Raw genomic sequence first — 20,807 nt, 5'->3', positions numbered from 1 at the left:
AGCCCGAAAAATGGAACGCAACTGGAAGAAAACAAAACTAGAGGTATTTTGCGTTTCATGGAAAGAGAGCTCGATTGCATACAGAGAGGCCTTAAAAGCTGCTAGATCTGCTTATTTTTCAACCCTATTAGACGAAAATAAATAAAACCCTAGGTATTTATTTGAAACAGTGGCTAAACGAACGAAAAATAAAGCTTCAAGCCCAGAAGTTTCCAAGCAGCACAGCAGTAATGACTTTATGAACTTCTTCACTTATAAGATTGATAATATCAGGGACAAAATTATAACTAAGCAAACATCTACTACAGTATCGCATCAGGCAGTGCATTGTAGTCTCCCGGAGGAAAAATTTGATTCATTTTTTGCTATAGGAGAGGAAGAATTTTGCAAACTCGTTAATTCATCTAAATCAACAACATGTCTGTTAGACCCTATTCCGACTAAGCTACTGAAAAAGATGCTCCCAGAAGTCATAGATCCTCTTCTTAATATCATCAATTCATCTTTGTCTCTAGGATACGTACCAAAAGCCTTTAAGCTGGCTATGATTAAACACGCAACTTGATCCTACAGAATTAGTCAATTACAGGCCGATCTCGAATCTACCCTTTCTGTCAAAGATACTAGAAAAGGCAGTATCCTCACAACTATGTTTCTTTTTAGAAAGAATTGATATCTGTGAGGATTTTCAGTCAGGATTTAGACCGTACCATAGTACTGAGACAGCTCTCATTAGAGTCACAAATGATTTGCTCTTATCATCCGATCGTGGTTGTATCTCTCTATTAGTGTTACTCGATCTTAGTGCTACATTTGACACTATTGACCAAAACATTCTTTTAAATAGACTTGAAAATTATTAGTGGAATTGCATTAGCATGGTTTAAATCATACTTATCTGACCGTTATCAGTTTGTAGCAGTAAATGAAGAGATGTGTCATCGATCACAAGTTCAGTATGGCGTACCACAAGGCTCAGTACTAGGACCACTGCTGTTCACTCTGTACATGCTACCATTAGGAGATATCATGGAGCATGGCATTAGCTTTCACTGTTATGCCGACAATACTCAGCTCTATATTTCTTCACAACCTAACGAAAAGTACCAATTCACAAAATTAACGGAATGCATAGCTGATATAAAAAACTGGATGACTAGTAATTTCCTACTTCTAAATTCTGAAAAAACAGAGATTCTAATTATTGGACAAAAACCTTCCTCACGTAATAACCTAGAATACTGTCTAACACTTGATGGCTGCTCTGTTAAGTCTTCGTCGTTGGTTAGGAACCTGGGTGTGCTCTTTGATATCAATCTTTCATTTGAAAGTCACGTGTCTAGTATCTGTAAAACCGCATTTTTCTATCTTAAAAATATATCTAAATTACGCCATATGCTCTCATTGACAAATGCGGAACAATTAGTTCATGCTAGAGTCCTGCACGGGTTCGGGTACCCGCGGGGTAATCGGGTACCCGATTTTGCTCAAACGGGTGAGAAATATCCAACTGTGTCGGGTACGGGTGCGGGTTGGACACGGGGGAAACACAGGTCTAAACACGGGTTTAAAACAATCACATGCAAACGTAAAAATATATGCATATTTTTAGGAACACATCTACAAAAATATGCCTGTATTTCAAGTTGATAAAATCATTTAAAATCCACATCAGTTTATTTGTGCCCACGCGCCACGCCCTCCCAGGAATCTATAACGTATAGGCTACTTTCACTTTTAAAAATTCCTCATAACGGCGCGCGCGCGATCTGCTTGCAGTCGTCGAGATGGAAGTTGAAGAAAAGAATAGCTAGTGGAGACTGTAAAGTTGTCGACAATACGTCATCAAAAATCAAGTCCAGTGTGTGGGAGAAATTTGGAGTTATCTGAAGAAAATATTGTGAAAGGCTTTGCTGCATGCATTTTCGTGTTGGATAGCCGCAAATGTGGAACTTCATCACTGAGGAAGCACGCAGATAACTGTGGTGACAAACCAAGCAGTTCTATCGAACAGTATTTTTCAAATTTAACACTGTTAAGTATGTGTGGTGTGCAGGGCGTGTTTGAACCCAAAATTGTCAGATGTAGGCTAGACGAATTTTGTGGCAGATATAGTGTTGTAGCCGCGTCTGTTCAATTGGTAAAATGTTATAAGGCTACTCAGTTTTGTGGTAACATTTGCCATGTTCTTCATGTACCGGCCTTTTGACACCTTTGGCTGAAGTTGTCCTTGTGTTAATTGTCGTGTAATAACTTCTTTATGACCTGGCAATAAACATTTTTGTAATTGTGTCTATAATGTGATAGTATAAACTGATTTTATTTCGGGTGCGGGTCGGGTATCGGTTCTATTTTAAGCGGGTCGGGTCAGGTGCGGATTTTAATTAGTGCTGCTGTTGGAAAATGGGTCGGTTGCGGTTTTAAGCACTGCGGGTACGGGCGGGTGCAGGTTTACAAAATCGGACCCGTGCAGGACTCTGGTTCATGCGTTCATGACCTCAAGGCTAGATTATTGTAATGCTATACTGGGTGGTTGCCCTGCACGCTTAATAAACAAACTACAGCTAGTTCAAAACGCAGCAGATCGAGTTCTTACCAGAACCAGGAAATATGACCATATTAGCCCTGTTCTGTCAACACTGCATTGGCTCCCTATTAAAAATCGTAACCGGGAACACTTCCCATAAATCCTGATGTACTCGTTACATCATAAGAAGAATGGCATCTACGCTAATTTTAGTCTTTTTGTTTATCCCGAGGTTTTCCCGCAGCCTGCCGGATCCAGGCCGTATCCAGATCTGATGAAGGACCTGCGCCTGGACCCGATGTCATAGCAGGGTGCTAAAGTGCCAACTAGTTTCTCCTTATGGAGGATCCCTTTACCACTCTACAGATAAAGCGTTGTCTGGAAAATTCGGTTCGCGTATCTACCCCGAAGTGATACAATTCTGTATCAAAATGTTAAGGCCAGACAAGCAGTTTTTTAAGGCTTGGTTTGTAGGGAATTACAAACCTGCACACATATATTCAAACACGCATACCAATAGACTGAACTCGTAATACGCATGTGCACGCCATCAGTGTTCTCACCGGTTTCACATTTAAAGTCTGTGTAGAGTTTCCTGTTAAAACGGTGTTGTGTTAGCAGCCCCTAAGTTAAAGGGATAGTTCACCCAGAAATGAAAATTCTGACATCATTTACTCACCCTCAAGTTGTTTCAAACCTGTAAGAATTTCTTTTTTCTGCTGAACACAAAAGAAGATATTTTGAAAAATGTCTGTAACCAAACAAGTTGATGGACCCCATTGACTTTCATAGTAGGAAAAAAAAAAATACTATGAAAGTCAATGGGGTCCATCAACTGTTTGGTTATAGACATTTTTCAAAATAACTTCTTTTGTGTTCAGCAGAAAAAAGAAATTCTTACAGGTTTGAAACAAGCTGAGAGTAAATGATGACAGAATTTTCATTTTTGGGTGAACTATCCATTTAATAACTAATGATTGTTGCGACGGAAGTGAATCAATCAAATTAACTTTAGCTGGAAAATAACTTTATTCAAGACCTGCTACTTTAAACTATCCTTGTATCTCTTTAAAGCCGCTTTGGAACAATCTACATTGTTAAAAGCGCTATATAAATGAAGATGACTTGACTTAATAATACAACAAACAACAACAGATCAAAGACAGAAATTCAATTAAGTTTTTCAGATACAGCGTGTTTCTTTAACAGAAATACTGACAGAGGTCATAATCCAGTGGGATTGGCTTATCTTTCAGGAAGGTCAAAGGTCATCGTAGAGATCAAATGGGTCGCTCAACTATGAACGTGCTGCTAGATGTAGAAGAAGCTAATGAGAGTGTTTGACAGCCTCTATTGAAACATTACACTTTTTTATTTACAGTAAACTGGATTAGATCAGAATAATTGTGCTCATACTTTCACTGATCAAGGGTTTACAGTGCGATCAGAGGATCTGGGTTTATATATTTCACATTTATTAATAAACTGACATTTATCAATTTAAAAAAAAAAAAAAAAATTAATGATACATTTTCAATTGAAAGGTAATTTACACACACACACACACACACACACACACACACACACACACACACACACACACACACACACTCTAGAGCTTAGATTGGGCCCAAAAAATCAAGTCCGACCCTACCTGAGCCCGGCCCGACACATTAACTGTAATTATGAGCCCGAGCCCGATTTAAACCTAAAAGACTATTTTTTAATACGTGGGCCGTTATAACTGATGTTCTCAACTACAATTCCGAGTTGTTCGAACTACAGAAATCTGTTTAGAATTATCTTAATGAATAATGCAACAAGGACGAAGCATGTAAACTGCGTTGTTTGTTTATTCAGAATGGAATGGATCGCAAATGGATCCGAATGAAGAAACGTAAAAAAAAAAAAAATGTGAACAATGATGAACACAGAAATGAACAAGAATGAACTTTGGATGGCCTAGGACTGGAGAAGTAACAAAAGAGGACATTGAAGGCTGACTATCATCCTTTCTGTCATGGCATGCTTCATGTGTCTTCATCTACGAAGTCCCGTTTTGTTGCTGTCGTAGGCGAGCACTTAATGTACTCGACAAAGCCAACACATATGTTGTCACTGCCCACGACTTGTTTAAAATGGTTCCATACCTCTGACTTTCCTCCAAACTTGCTCAAAGTTAATTCTCCTGTTTTTCTTTTTTTTATTTACATCTCCATGTTGCACTTAAGCTACACAGTACAGCACAGCAGGCCCAGTGTGATGTGTGCGAGTGGAGGAGACGCTGCGCATGACACGTGACGTGTTGCATTTTGTAACTTTGTAGCCTAACTTGTGCAGCTTTGTACACATTTGTTTCTTAGGCCTACTTTGCTAAAAATATATATAATATTTCTGATAATGGCATAGCTTACTCCCCACCCAATTAGGCTAATAAAGTAATGATTAAAAAAACACAAATGCTTGATCAAGTTCGGTCTCGGGCAGAGAATCTAAGCTCTACCACACACACACACACACTGAACTTACTGTCTATATGAGGATTCATTACACACATTTATTCTGACATGTTATTTCACTGACAGAAGGTCAGCTGTGTTATTAATGTAATGAAGAGAAAATAAGAGACTCTAGAACATCTCACTGTTACTGATTTATCATGCAGCTCAAAGCATTATGGGTAGAATCTCTCTACAGTCTATTCTCATTCATCAACACAGTTTCACTGATGATCCAGTAAGGACCCTAAACCCAGGATAGAGTGGTTGAGTGAATGTGGTCTGGACTGTGTGTATGAGGCTCAATGTGTCAGAGACGCTGTAGAAGGACAGAGTTCCTGCACTGTGATCCACACACACTCTTATTCTCCTGCTGATGGACTTGACAGGGAGTTCAGTCTTTATGTTATTGTGTGTGAATGAGTAACTGGAGTAAGAGCAGATCAAACTCCAGGACTGATCATTACGTCCAAACCGACACTTATTACTCCGTCCCTTCCTGCTGATGCTCTTATATGACACTGATATACACACATATTTCCCACTCCACTCAATCTCCCACCAACAGGGTTCACACACACTCTCTCTACACAAAACCTGAGGCCACACATCAAATCTGTCTGGATGATCAGGATACGGCTGAAGCTCTGTGTCAGTGTTAGTGATCACTCTGTTCTCCTCAGACAGACTGAGGGCTTTATTCACTGTGTTCAGATCCAGAATGAGCTGATGGGAATCTGATGGAGAGAAAACACAATTATGAATCTGTCAGATCTGTCTGATATCCTGTGCATATCAACATTATCATTATCCATCATCCAGGTCCCTGACAACCCCCTCTTAAAATAAAAATCAAATATTGTCTAATCGTCTTCCCTGAATATTAATGTTGGTTATTATTCTGTTTATTATAATTAGGTCTATTATTATATTTACATTATTAAAATGGTAGAATGTATTTACCCTTAATTTTATCTTTTTTTAAAGCAGCTGATATATTAATTTAGCAAGGATCCATTAAATTGATTCACCAATAAGTGTAATAATATTGTTGGGGATTTTCAGTGTTTTCAGCCTTTGGTGATCTTGAGCTTTATAAATTTCCATCTGAGGACTCAAAAATTAAAGAGAATTGATACAAAATCCTGTTGAGGATAAAAACATAGTGGAATAGTTTTTTACTGAAGAGTTTTCAGTTTGTTCTTCCTTTCCTGAAACTCTTGAAAAGCAAATTTTTTACTACTGTGAATGTTACCTCTAAAACGTGGATCAATGTTTTTAATTGGCTTTCAGTGAAAAATAATCATATTTAGGTTACACTTTATTTTAAGGTGATGTAGTGACATTGTACTTACTCTAGTAAGTACTGAGTAATATCAATTAACTACATGTACTTCCTATAGAGTTACAGTTAGGGTTTGTGTCATATAATATAAAACAAGTGGAGCAGTGTGATTGATGGTTAACTTTACTTTATTTTGGAAATTATTGTTTGATATAGCGATTTTTGCCTTAACACTTTCATATTTGTTAGCTGTGGATTAATTTATTATATTGTTTGTTGTGGATTAACTTTTATATTGTTTGCTGTGGTTTTCCCTTGTTTGCTGTGATGTTGTTGGACCATTGATAATACTGTTTTTTCCCCCCTTCACAAACTGCAACAACAAACACTAATTGACACACCTGTAGAACCCCGTTCACATCAGCGATCTAATTTGCCAGCTGATCAGATCACTCCCAATAAAAGGAAGCTAGATCTCTTACTGAAAGGGGACAACGCTCTGAACGGATGGACGTGCGCTGCAGCGGACTGGTTTGCTGATCTTCTTTTCCCTCGTTGTTGTTGCTGACTGGATCTCCTGTGCCCTGGTGGAGCTGAATCCCAGACTTTGCAGTGTCAACGCTCACAAAACTCCGACTAAAGGCAAGTGGTCCTTTTCTCCCACACTGATGCGCGTGTGTGTTTTTAGCATTTGAGCTAAAGGAGTCGTTGTTAGTTGTTGTTCATTTCTGCGAAGGTGCCAGATCCAGGGGCCGACGGCAGAGCAGCAGACACAACAGTATTGTTGAGGAGTCCACTTGAAGTATAGAAAAGGAAAGTTGTCACTCTAGTCACCCGAGACTGTTTTAAAGTTGCCGGGCTACGAGCAGGCTACCTATTGATTTTACGATCTCTCCACTGACAGAAGCAGAGCGGCGCCACGGAATTCCGGGTCCTGGATTTTTGGATTGAATCAGCTATTCGAGGTCCCGCTGAGCTGACTCCAGGCTGGACTGGACTTGGGTATTGTTTCACCCTGGGACAGAATATTGGACAATCCATGGTTTTATTGTCTCCCCTGCTTTTTGAGGAGGAGATGGTGATTTTGATGTCCTTTTAAACTTAACTTTTAAAATAATAAAATACTATTTTGATATATTTTCTTGTGTCTTTCTCGCTGTGTTGGTGTGGCTGGGAATCTAGATTTATATAAAATTATTTAAAATGTATTTTATTTTAAACAGACTTTCAATCTGTTACATTTGGTTTAGGGTTAGTTACTTGTAATTATGCACAATTTGTTATTACTATAGTAAGTACATGTAGTAACGTGTAATCACGTCACCTTAAAATAAAGTGTTACCCATATTTATCCCTTAGTTTTATCCTGTTTTTGAAGAATATGTTGAACCCCCAATTTAGGCCTGTCCTGATTTACATTTTTGTTAAAGGAACACTCCACCTCTGGAAAGATGAATGTGTATTTAAAATAGGTCATTTATGTAGAAGAAATGTGAAATTATTTTTGAATTTGGAGCTTTCTAGACTGAGAAAAGCCAGAAAATGTATTTTTGGCTTATGTGGATGAAAGACAACAACTCCCAGAATGCACTTGCTTCGCTGCCCTACGAGGCCACTCCTAAGCTACGCCTACCGGTAAGAGAGCGCAGTTGAAAACAACAAGTCTAGGCTACGAGTGAGTCTCCGTGACGAGTTTGCCCGTGATTTTGAGATCGCCCAAAATGTCCGGGATTCGGCTTTTGCGTTCTACAGTCGCCATTCATCATGTTTACTGTGGCGAACAGGACAAGACTGAGGGCCACGGGAGAACGGCGCGAGGCCGGTGGCGTGATTACTGATGAGCGAGACCTGCGAGACGCACCGGTCTTGCATCTCACGGAGGTGCGGGAATTTTCTTAGCAATGTTAAAACGCACATCAACCGATCACTTGTTTAGCGTTCATGTAAACACTACATTCAGATTCACCAATCGGAATGAATTCAGTTAGATTGAAACAAAAGGTGAGCATGTAAACAATGAATGGCGACCGCAGAAAGCAAAAGCTGAATCCCGGACATTTTGGACGATCTCGACGGCCGGACATGTCCGGGAAAAAGTGTATGGTAACCCCTACTACTCAGCTTTCTTCGTCCATGTTTTCTGCAGGTTTCTGCTGGTGAAATCAAACGTACTCGCACTGATCTGTGATAGGTCTGTTAGCGCATTAGCTCCAACCCCCTATGGGCGGGTTTGAAAGGGTGGGAACTAGAGCTTGTAGTCTTAACAGAAATCCCCCCCTCTTACACTTCCTCCTACAATGACGCAAAATGACGATTTTTGCGTCATTGTAGGAGGAAGTGTAAAGAGGTAAATACAGATTTCTCTCGTCTCAGGGAAAAATTAGAAAATGTTGCACGACCATTCAATAGTATGACTGGGTTTCTAACATTGCAAAGCTTAATGCAAATGGGTGGAGTGTTCCTTTAAAGTCACGAGTTCATTTCAAATCTTGCTTTTTTGGATGTCAGTAAGTATGATATAGTTATGCTCTCTTTCCCACTTTGTAAATGTGCAGTAAAAAATTTAAAATGACAGTAAAGACATTTAAAGTGTTAATAAACATGTCTATTTTAAATCATTTTAAATAACTCACATTTCTATTTTTCATTTCATATTTCTATTTCAATCTTTCTGTTCATCAAAAAGTCCAGAAAAAAACACCTCCATGCATTCCAGATTATTATTTTACATTTTAAAATATATTAAAATAGAAAACAGTTCTTTTAATTAGTAATAACATTCACAATATTACTGTTTTTACTGTATTTTTGATCAAATAAGTTAAGTCTTCTTACAATTTTTTTTTTTTAAACTTAACGATCCCAAACTTTTTTTCGGGGATGTATATTATAGATTTGTATTTATAATATATATTTTGGTGTATATTAGTACTATTTTTCACCTATATATAATTAAAAAAGCATGTAAAGAGGAATTATATGTCACGGTTCATGAATTCACTGTCTCTCTTGCTGCCTTGTATGTCAGTGTGTGTGTGTGTGTGTGTGTGTGTGTGTGTGTGTGTGTGTGTGTGTCAGGGTGATGGCCAATCACCGTAATTATTAGCGCCAGCTGTTGCCTATCAGCCGTGCTTATATGTGTTCATTGTTTGGTGTCTTGTGTTGTCAGATCATTGTGAGTATTCCCAGTGTCCTGTCCTGCTTCCATATACCTTGCCTGTGTTGATCTCTTGTTCTTGTTGTTTTACATTCTGCCCTGGGATTACTGTTCATCTGGAGTTTATTGCTGCATGCTGGATTCTCGTGGATTTTCTCTGCACTTCTGACATCACCGAGCGGGTTGACTGTCAACGTCCCTGCGCCACTCAGAGCAGCCATCCCTACACCAGACTACTTGGACTTTGCACTACACTTCATTTATAAATAAACTGTTGTTACTTGCATCTTGTATCCTCCATTTATTATCGTGACAGTACGATCTGACCACAGTATGGATGCAGCGAGTTCAACAGGTCTGAGTGAATTCATTTCGCGCAGTATTGCACGCATGGAGCAACAGGAAGAACACATTTCGAACACGGGTCATGCTGTGCAAGCTTTGGTGGCACAGGTGTCCGAGCTCACCCAACAGCTCCAACAACTGAAGAGTCCCGCTGCGCCGCCCACACTGCCCGTTCAGCCCGCTTCCATGGATCCGAGTCGTAAGCCAGAGCCACGCTTACCTGCCCAGGAAGGTTATTCAGGTGAACCCAATTATTGCAGAGCATTCTTAACTAAGTGTTCTATGTATTTCTCTCTGCAACCGCTGACTTTTAACAGCGAGTGTTCTAAGGTGGCTTTCGTGCTGACCCTGCTGACTGGACGAGCGGCTCTCTGGGGAACGGCGGTGTGGGAGAACCAAGATCTCTGCTGCGCCTCGTTCCAGGCACTCTCCAAAGAAATGAAGAGAGTCTTCGACCGTGCGGTAAATGGACTGCATTTATATAGCGCTTTCACAGACCTATGGCCACCAAAGCGCTTTACATAGCCTCACATTCACCCATTCACTCACTCATTCATACACCGACGGCGGTGTCAGCCATGCAAGGCGCCATCCAGCTCGTCGGGAGCAGCTGGGGTTAGGTGTCTTGCTCATGGACACCTCGACACTTGGTCAGGTGGAACCGGGGATTGAACCACCAACCTTCCGGTTTGTAGACAACCTACATGAACCACTGAGCACTGCCTTCCCATGCGGTGGCGGGTAGAGAGGCGGCCAGGCTACTCGCCAACCTCCAGCAAGGAGACCGATCCGTATCGGAGTACTCCATCGAGTTTCGCACACTGGCCGCAGAGTGCCATTGGAACGAAGAGGCGCAGTGGGACATGTTCCTGCATGGGTTGCCTGACCGTGTTCAGAAAGAGATCTACGCCCTAGACCTTCCACAGAGTCTGAACGGGCTGATTGAACAGGCACTGAGAGTGGATGCTTGTCTGAATTAATGGAATGACTTACACGCCCAATCAGACTACCTGGAGTCCTCGAGGTCCCACAGGCCAGCGGCGGGGACACGGTCAGCCTGTCACACAGAAACACTGTCATTTCTACTTTTGGACTCCCCGTTAGCACCCATAGTTCTTGGCCACCCATGGCTGGTACAACACAACCCCAGGGTGGATTGGGGCCAAGATTCTATCTCGACCTGGAGTGATCAAAGTTATGCGTCTTGTCTAGTGTCTGCTTGTTCGTCTGTGTCTGGTTCTGTGTTTCACGAGGAGGCAGTGAATTTGTCAAACGTGCCCGTTGAGTACCTCGACCTGAAGGAAGTGTTCAGTAAGTCCCATGCTGCTTCTCGTCCTCCGCATCGTCCCTATGACTGTGCCATAGATTTACTGCCAGGTAAGTCTCCGCCTAAAGGCAAGTTATATTCGCTTTCTGCTCCAGAAAGGGAGGCCATGGAGAAATATATTTCTGATTCTCTAGCAACGGGGTTCATCCGTCCTTCCTCTTCTCCAGCGGGGGTGGGGTTCTTTTTTTGTGGGGAAGAAGGATGGTTCTCTGCGACTGTGTATTGATTACCGGGGGCTGAACAACATCACAGTAAAGAATACTTACCCGTTGTCGTTGATGTCTTCAGCCTTCGAGCGGTTGCAGGGAGCATCAGTCTTCACAAAATTGGATTTACGCAATGCTTATCATTTGGTCCGCATAAGGAATGGAGCTGAATGGATAACCGCGTTCAACACCCCCAGGGAGCATTTTGAATATTTTGGTTATGCCTTTTGGCCTGTCCAACTCCCTAGCGGTTTTCCAGGCACTCTCAATGACGTGCTGAGAGATATGGTAGATCAGTTCATATATGTCTACCTGGATGACATATTGATTTTTTCTTCTTCTCTCCAGGAACACGTTCAGCACGTCAGACGAGTGCTTCAGAGGTTGCTAGAGAATGGGCTTTTTGTCAAGGCGTAGAAATGCACTTTTCATGCAGTCTGTTCCTTTCCTAGGTTACATCATCTCGTCTGAGGGAGTGCGTATGGATCCTGACAAGGTTAAGGCTGTGGTAGATTGGCCAAGCCCAGATTCCCGCAAGGCTCTACAGAGGTTTCTGGGGTTCGCCAATTTCTATCGGCATTTCATTAGCAACTTCAGCCAACTAGCCGCGCCTCTGACTGCCTTGACCTCCCCCAGAACGACGTTCAGGTGGTCCGATACAGCCGAAGCTGTATTCGCCAATCTGAAAAGTCGCTTTGTTTCGGCTCCCATCCTGATTGCCCCTGGTCCTTCATGTCAGGTGGAGGTCGACGCATCAGAGTTGGGGGTAGGCGCGGTTCTTTCCCAACGCTCTCCCACAGATGACAAGATGCATCCTTGCTCGTTTTTGTCTCACCGGTTATCACCTGCCGAACGTAACTATGACATTGGTAATAGAGAGTTGTTAGCAGTCAAGTTAGCGTTGGAAGAATGGCGCCATTGGTTAGAAGGGTCGGGGGGACCTTTTATCGTTTGGACCGATCACAAGAACCTGGAATATATTAGATCTGCTAAAAGTCTCAACTCCAGGCTTGGTGGGCACTTTTTTCTGTCTTTTTGATTTTTCTCTCTCGTACCGCCTGGGTTCCAAGAACATCAAACCCGACTCTTTATCTCATATTTTTGATATGAGGACTCACCCGTCCACACCCGAGTGTATTTTACCTGAGACACTATTTATCTCCACACTCACATGGGAGATCGAATCGAAGGTCACGACGGCCTTAGAAGGGGTAAGAGCAGCCATCCCTGCACCAGACTGCTTGGACTTTACACTACACTCTACACTCCATTTATTATCATGACATTATATTTCTGAGTGTTAAATAACACTCAGATAGGCTAAATAGGCTCAGATAGATAAATAGGCTCCTCTGTACTTCGTTTTCTCAATTGAAGGTAAACCTGTATTTTTTGGTGTACTATTACAAGTGATGTTTTTATTGTACTGATGCAGTCACTCGCAATCTATTTTTTAGATTAATTGGGGGTATTGGAATCCATTAATTTATCATGTGGGTATGAGTTTGCAATTATGGTAATATGGTTATTATATTATATTTTAGAACTGTTTGCCTGATGGAGTAAATTCAGGATCACCATGTACAGTGGGGCAAAAAAGTATTTAGTCAGCCACCAATTGTGCAAGTTCTCCCACTTAAAAAGATGAGAGAGGCCTGATTTTCATCATAGGTACACTTCAACTATGAGAGACAAAATGAGAAAAAAAAATCCAGAAAATCACATTGTAGGATTTTTAATGAATTAATTGGTAAATTCCTCGGTAAAATAAGTATTTGGTCGCCTACAAACAAGCAAGATTTCTGGCTCTCACAGACCTGTAACTTCTTATTTAAGAGGCTCCTCTGTCCTCCACTCATTACCTGTATTAATGGCACCTGTTTGAACTTGTTATCAGTATAAGCAATTATTAGAAAATGGAAGACATACAAGACCACTGATAATCTCCCTCGATCTGGGGCTCCACGCAAGATCTCACCCTGTGGGGTCAAAATGATCACAAGAACGGTGAGCAAAAATCCCAGAACCACACGGGGGACCTAGTGAATGACCTGCAGAGAGCTGGGACCAAAGTAACAAAGGCTACCATCAGTAACACACTACGCCGCCAGGGACTCAAATCCTGCAGTGCCAGACGTGTCCCCCTGCTTAAGCCAGTACATGTCCAGGCCCGTCTGAAGTTTGCTAGAGAGCATTTGGATGATCCAGAAGAGGATTGGGAGAATGTCATATGGTCAGATGAAACCAAAATATAACTTTTTGGTAAAAACTCAACTCGTCGTGTTTGGAGGAGAAAGAACACCATACCTACTGTGAAGAATGGGGGTGGAAACATTTTTCTGCAAAGGGACCAGGACGACTGATCCGTGTAAAGGAAAGAATGAATGGGGCCAGGTATCGTGAGATTTTGAGTGAAAACCTCCTTCCATCAGCAAGGGCATTGAAGATGAAATGTGGATGGGTCTTTCAGCATGACAATGATCCCAAACACACCGCCTGGGCAATGAAGGAGTGGCTTCGTAAGAAGCATTTCAAGGTCCTGGAGTGGCCTAGCCAGTCTCAAGATCTCAACCCCATAGAAAATCTGTTGCCCAGCGACAGCCCCAAAATATCACTGCTCTAGAGGAGATCTGCATGTAGGAATGGGCCAAAATACCAGCAACCGTGTGTGAAAACCTTGTGAAGACTTACAGAAAACGTTTGACCTCTGTCATTGCCAACAAAAGGTATATAACAAAGTATTGAGATGAACTTTTGTTATTGACCAAATACTTATTTTCCACCATAATTTGCAAATCAATTCTTTAAAAATCAGACAATGTGATTTTCTGGATTTTTTTTTCTCATTTTGTCTCTCATAGTTGAGGTATACCTATGATGAAAATTACAGGCCTCTCTCATCTTTTTAAGTGAGAGAACTTGCACAATTGGTGGCTGACTAAATACTTTTTTTTCTACAATTTATTGTCTTCTGTGATAGATCTGTTTCTTTTCCTTTTTTATAATTTGCCCTAGCGGGTGTTACATAAGTAATTGCTTATTACTAAGACATTTCTAATATGATCTTCTACATGATATGAGATGATGGAGGATCATTTCTGAGAGCAGAATCTCCAGGACTTTACCTCTGTCAGAGATCTTCTTCAGCTCCTCTGTGCAGAAATCCTCCAGTTTGTCTTTCAGCTGACGGACAGATTCTCTCATGCCATCAAAAGAGGAGAGAGAACAGAAGGGATTGTCATTTCCGTCTGTAGATTCAGGAGGAGCTGAGAGAGACTGGAAACTCTACAGAAAACAGAAATCAAAGCTCATCACCTCCGCACTTCATCAATAACTCCTCAATAATATTCTCCTCAATCCAGCACTTTCACAGCATTAGCTTCATTCTTCTCATATTCATTATATCATACTAGTGCTATAAGTTGTAGCGTTTTACACTTGCACTATATGTGAACTTTCTAGGAAAACACTTGGATGATCAAACATCTGGCAATGACATTAATATAAGAGATCAAGTGCATCAATGGCGTCACATGGAAGGGACTGAGTAGATTTGATTCATTCTGAATTCTTTGGAACACACCGAACATCACGAAGATCAACACTTCAGTCAATGGCTCATTCTGCTCTCATGAAATGTTTGAGTCTCTCTTTGAGTCTCTTGCTCAAGTCCACTATGATCCTGTTCTTCTAGATCTCTGTTACCTGCAGGAAATGGATGTGATCCTGTGTGTGTGAAAGCTGCTCCAGCTCAGCGTCTCTCCTCCTCAGATCATTGATCTCCTGCTCCAGTCGCTCCAGTCGTCCTTCAGCTCGACTCACTGCAGTCTTTTCCTGATCTCTGATCCGCTGTGTCGCCTCAGAGCGGCTTCTCTCAATGGAGCGGATGAGCTCAGTGAAGATCCTCTCACTGTCCTCCACTGCTGTCTGTGCAGAGCGCTGTTACACACACATCACAATCACACAGTGAGCTTCAGTGAGTCCTGACTGAGACTTCTCAAACTTCTCTTCTTCTCCAGACTCACTGTAGGAGCCTAATTTTGCTTATGTTCAGTGACGATTATTGCATATTATATGTTGCATTTCAGTATTTGAATATTTGTGTTTGATTGTAAACTTTCTTTATTTGTGTGTACTAATTACATAAATACTCTCTATATTTGCATTGAAATATGTTATATGTTAAAATTGTGCACTGGCCCTTTAATAATTGCGACTTTAAACGTACAGTATGGATTTTTTTCTCCACTAGGGGTCGCTAACCTATTTACAATAACAAAGGCGTAGTTTGATGATGCAACATTTGCTAAGAATTATGGATCTTGTCGTCAACGTCAAGCCGACCGATCTAATAATGTTTATGGATGACTGAATACATCGATGTTTTTATCATGACTGATATGAAGCAGTTCGGGATTGCTAAGAGACAGCTATCAGCTCCACACGCGACGCGAGTCCCGCAGATATAAAAGGAATATGGACATTTCATTCTACCGAACTACACGCAAGTGCAGAATTACAACTCACAGGTCAGTTTAAATTAAACTTGTGAGGTAACGCAGCGCTGTTTCACTTGGTCTAACATTACACTATCACACTAAACTGCATTTGAATGTGTTGAAATGTATGTGTTAGTCTGTCTGTATGAGACTAGCAGTGAGCTAGATCAACATTAGAATAACATACAGATCATATTCTAACATTTTATCATTGTTGAACTATAAAACATTGATTAGTTTTATGTAAATGTGCTCACCTGTTTAATAAAGTACATGTAGGAGCGGTCGAAGTCTCGGACGTGGAGCTCTCGTTTATATACTGTCTATGGGAGCTCTAGGCATCTCGAAAACACCGCGCTGATATTGATTCTCGTTTTAGTTCTCCTTTTTTATCCAAAGGGATTGCCATGGTCCATAATGTTTGAACGAAACAACAACAGCGTGCAAATAGACATTGCGAACTACAGTGGTCCACGTCTGTCGTCTTGGTTACTATCAGACGCTCTGGTTCATAGCTCTGGTTACCATGGCAGCACGAGCGGAAACCAGGGACAACGCGGATATGACGCCATTGACTGCGACAAAACGGAAATAAAGAAAAGGGACGTGTCTTCAAATTAAATTAAAATTTCTCCTGGTTTGAAAGTTGTTGGAAACAGTCGGGATAATGTAAGTACACAACTAAAAAAAATATATAACATAAATATAGTGATTTTTGCTATTTTTAAAGCAAAAAAGTTACATATTGTGCCTTTAAGTGAAGCGGTTGTGCATCCTTTATATGAAATAGAGTGGAGTCGCATAGTTTTCTTTACCGCATCCGTGATATTTAGGATTTAAGATTATATTTTGTTTATTTTCTTTTATTTGTTTGATTTTCTAACGAGTGTGGATTAAAGGAAGATTTTACATGAAGAAAACGGTGTATGTGGATTGTTATTATTAGACACGAAAATCTTGCGATGCGCACTCACACTCACCTTATGAGACGCCACAGCCTCTCTCAGCTGCTGAAGATCTTTCTCTCTCTGCTGGATCCTCTGCTGGAACGACCTCTGCGTCTCCTTCAGCTGGTGCTAAAGTACAAACCAGTGACAGGAGAAACATCACACAAATCATCAGGTAAACAGATATGAATCCAATATCTGTGAAGTGGTGAGACTGAGGGGTTAAAGATCTTACATGGTAAGGTTATTTTCATCAAATTATTTCATCAATTTTATAAGGATAGTTTACCCAGAAATGTAAATTCTTTCATTGTTTTCTCATCCTCATGTCTTTCCAAACTTGTATGATTTTCTCTTGCATAACACAAAAGAATGTATTTTGAATAATATCTCTGTTTCTAGGGCTAAACAGTATTCAGACAGTGAGGGTGAAAACAGACATTAAATATGTAAATGTATTGTAGTAGACCCATACACAAAATGATAAGCCTGTAAATGAGTATTATGAGACTCCTTTAAGTTCATACCTGTTTCTCTGTCCTCTGAGCTGCAGCTGATCCAGTGTCGTGGTTTTTATGCTCATCAATCGTACATAGCAGACATATACACTTCTGATCAGTGTTGCAGAAAACCTCAAGGAGCTTGTCGTGTTTCTGGCAGATCATCTCCTGCAGTCGTCCAGTGGCATCTGTCAGATTGTGTCTCTTTCTTTTAAAGAAACTCTCATGTTGTTCAAGGTGATTCAGACAGTAAGAGTTCAGACACACCAGACAGGACTTGACAGCTTTGCGTTTTCTTCCATTACAGACGTCACACTGCACATCTCCAGCTCCAGCGTAACAGTCAGCAGAAAGTTTAGTCTTCAGTTTCTCCACCACTTCAGCCAGCGTGGTGTTTTTAGCTAAAGCAGGTCTTGGACTGAAGATCTGTCTGCACTGAGGGCAACTGTCGACTCTCATCTGATCCTCCTGATCCCAGCAGCCTGTAATACAGCTCTTACAGAAACTGTGTCCACAGGTAATGGTCACTGGATCCTTCAGGAGATCCAGACACACTGAACACAGGAACTCATCTTGAGTAATTCTGGCTTCTGCCATTTTACTGGAAAAATACAAAGATACAAACACACAACAGCTCAACTTCACTTCAGTGTCTCTTTCCCTGAACTGAAACTGTTTCTTGTTTCCTGGTTCTGTGTTTAAATGCCGTGTGCAAAACAGGCGTGTCTGTAAAGCAGCTTCCTCACTCCTGGTCCCACACATATTGTGTTTAATCACTCTCAGACACACACTAGAAGAATAGAAGTTACAGAGAAGCAAGACAACACCCTTAATAGTTCAGTAATTCTGTTTCATAAATACTTCACTGGTACTGCAGGACTGAAAACTGTGTCCAGTTTGTCATAGGGCTGGGACGATACAACTCCCAATTCGATACTATCACGATACTTGGGTGCCGATATGATATGTATTGCAATTTTTAAGAATTGCGATTCTACATTTACTGTGATTCGATTTTGCAATGTATTGCGATTGTTCTATTATTATTTTTAATACTAGACCCTGGGGAACAGTAGAATCATACACTAATACAGACCGTACATGATATATAAGATGAGTCATATTTACAAAAACAATTCATCTCATGGCAGCAAGTCTGTTGCCAATGGTAATGATTTTGCGAAGTTATTTTAATCTTTCTTACTGTTTTTCAGTAATAATAGGAGGACGTTTACATGTACCGGTATAGAGCTCATAGACCACAAATGTAAAGTGAATCACTCACATTTAATGTTTGCTTTACGCAAAGTAATTTTTTTTTTTTAAATTGCTGTTTCATAATTAATTGACAGTATTATGGAATATGCACATTTTTATATTATAAATATGCCTTTTTGTGTATGAAGCAATGTATTGGAGTCAACCATAATGGTGACCTTATATAATGGAAGTGTTTTTGTAAAACAAGACACCAGAAGTTGTTGTTGTAAAATCATTTATTGAGAAAATGGTTTATAAAGAAAAACATACCACACTGAATGCTGTAAGCATTTATTAAGCAAATGTCAGAGTAGAGAGAAATTGAAAATGTATGAAAGAGCTTTGCCAAAGAAAGAAGAAAAATGCAAGCAATACCGTCTATGTGTTGCGGACGAGATACAGAATGCGTTGAAGAAAAGGTCCAGAAGAAGGAGGATGAAGAAGCAAAGGCTTTAATGAACAAGTCCTAGGGGGTTTCTAGGAGGGGATTACCAATGAACAAGTTTTAGGGAGTTTCCAGGAGGGGATTTCTGAAGATGTCAAAAAGTTGATGGACTTTAAAAGAGCTGGAATGACATGTGCAGTCAGACGCTGATTCACCAAGGACGGCCTCTCCGGTGTTAGATGCCTTGCCATTGTGCCTCATGAAGTTAAAAGTTTGTAAATTATTTGGTTTTGATTTACTTTTTTTTTATTTTATATTTTAGTCCCTTTTATGTAAACTAGTTAACCTGTATTTAATAAAAAATATATATAATTGAAATGAATAAACTCGCCTGCCATAAGTCTCAGTTTAACAAAAGAATGAGCTGAACCGACCACGGAGAAGTCTTCTGTGATCTAAATATTGTAAGTTTGGAAATTCAAATGCTTAGTATTTAGGACAGATGTGACTTACTTTACCTAACCTGAGAATAATTAAAATAAGGTTAAAGGTGTGTGAGAAAGTGAACCTCACTTCTCACTGTTACGCACTCTCGCATTGACTGTGAATGACGTTACACGCAAGAGCGGGAGAGACTCTGGACATTTGAACACGCACACACATACACCTGCACGCTCCTTTATAAACATGATGCCATGCTTAGGCTAATTGTGTTATTTTGTGAAGGGGTATGGATGGCTAGTGAACACAGGGGGGGTTGTGTTTAAAGAGAAGGCTGGCGCGGGGCTATGCGCCATTAACGCATTCGCGTGCATTTGTTTGTAGAACGGTTAGTCCGCGATTTCATTCACAACACTCAAAACTAATTTGTCACTGCTTATTACTTCCTACTTTACCACCTTCATGACATGTAGTGCGGTACCCACTAGTTCATGTCTCATTTACTCCCTGTTTCTGTCTAAAAATCCTAGTTAATTCATACATATTGTGACTCACGCATTTCCTGCATCCCGGTCCGATTCGACTGCTCCTATGCGGATGCGCGCGCCGCTGTAGGGGCGGTATTTATCTCGGTCACAGGGCAGAGGGTGCAGAGCATTGTTCACAGGGGTGTCTGTTTGTAATAATGTGTTGTATGTATATGTGGGGTGTGAATAGGTGGTGTAAATGTTGTATAAAATGTTAGTGATATGATAATAATATTTTGTTTTCATGTAATGTTTATTTTCTACTTAGCTTATAGCTTATTTATGGCCTTAGGCTAAAGATAATACCCTGAATGTTGGTATGGTCCAATTTGGCTTAATGCTTTGGACTATTTAAGAGGGCCTCATTCTGCATTCGGGAGAGTGAGGGTGAGTACTAGCTTGCTGTGAGGCTATGTACAAAGTGTTTGCTATTGTTGGAAGCTAAAAGCATTGTGCTATTCCGATTTATTTTTGATTATTTTGTTTTCTTGAATTCTGAGTTAAAATATAAATAAACTTTATTTTATTTTTTGGAACAATTGAGATCTGGTAGCCGTCTTTTCCACCTCCACCATCGCAAGCCAGTGAGCCTACACATCCCAATACTTGGGGTGACGCTCGGTTCCCCACATTTGGTGTCAGAAGTGGGATGGTGACCGACACTGGCTAATAGAGGAGGAAAACGGCGCCAGTCCCGGGGGAGAATGGCATATCGGCGGATAGGCAAAGGTGACCCGAAGGAGGTTGAAAAGGAGACGGATGAACTCCCAGATGGCGATGGTGGGGCCCAAGCAATGGGCGGAGACCAGACAGAGGGGAGTGACCTTGCAACCCTGCGTCATCTCCTTGAGAAGTCTCTGCAGACACATGAGAGGGAGGCGTATAAGCAGGAGCAGCGCTGGA

The 20,807-nt window shown here is 40.9% G+C and overlaps 1 protein-coding gene across 1 annotated transcript; it reads right to left on the bottom strand.

The window, feature by feature from the left end:
• Positions 1-4,362: 4,362 nt before the first annotated feature.
• Positions 4,363-17,981, bottom strand: LOC311081668 (E3 ubiquitin/ISG15 ligase TRIM25-like). The gene is made up of 5 exons (XM_084112278.1): positions 17,319-17,981; positions 16,825-16,920; positions 15,051-15,284; positions 14,471-14,630; positions 4,363-5,762 (listed from the first exon to the last, which is right to left on the bottom strand). Exons 1-5 carry the CDS (start codon positions 17,886-17,888, stop codon positions 5,239-5,241), a joined length of 1,584 nt encoding a protein of 527 aa, XP_083968404.1. The 5' UTR covers positions 17,889-17,981; the 3' UTR covers positions 4,363-5,238.
• Positions 17,982-20,807: the final 2,826 nt, after the last annotated feature.

Source organism: Abramis brama (genome assembly GCF_963993115.1).
Source record: "Abramis brama genome assembly, chromosome: 4".
Lineage (NCBI taxonomy): Eukaryota > Metazoa > Chordata > Actinopteri > Cypriniformes > Leuciscidae > Abramis > Abramis brama.
Note: the sequence above shows the minus strand (reverse complement) of the source record. Positions and strands in the feature narration are given on the sequence as shown.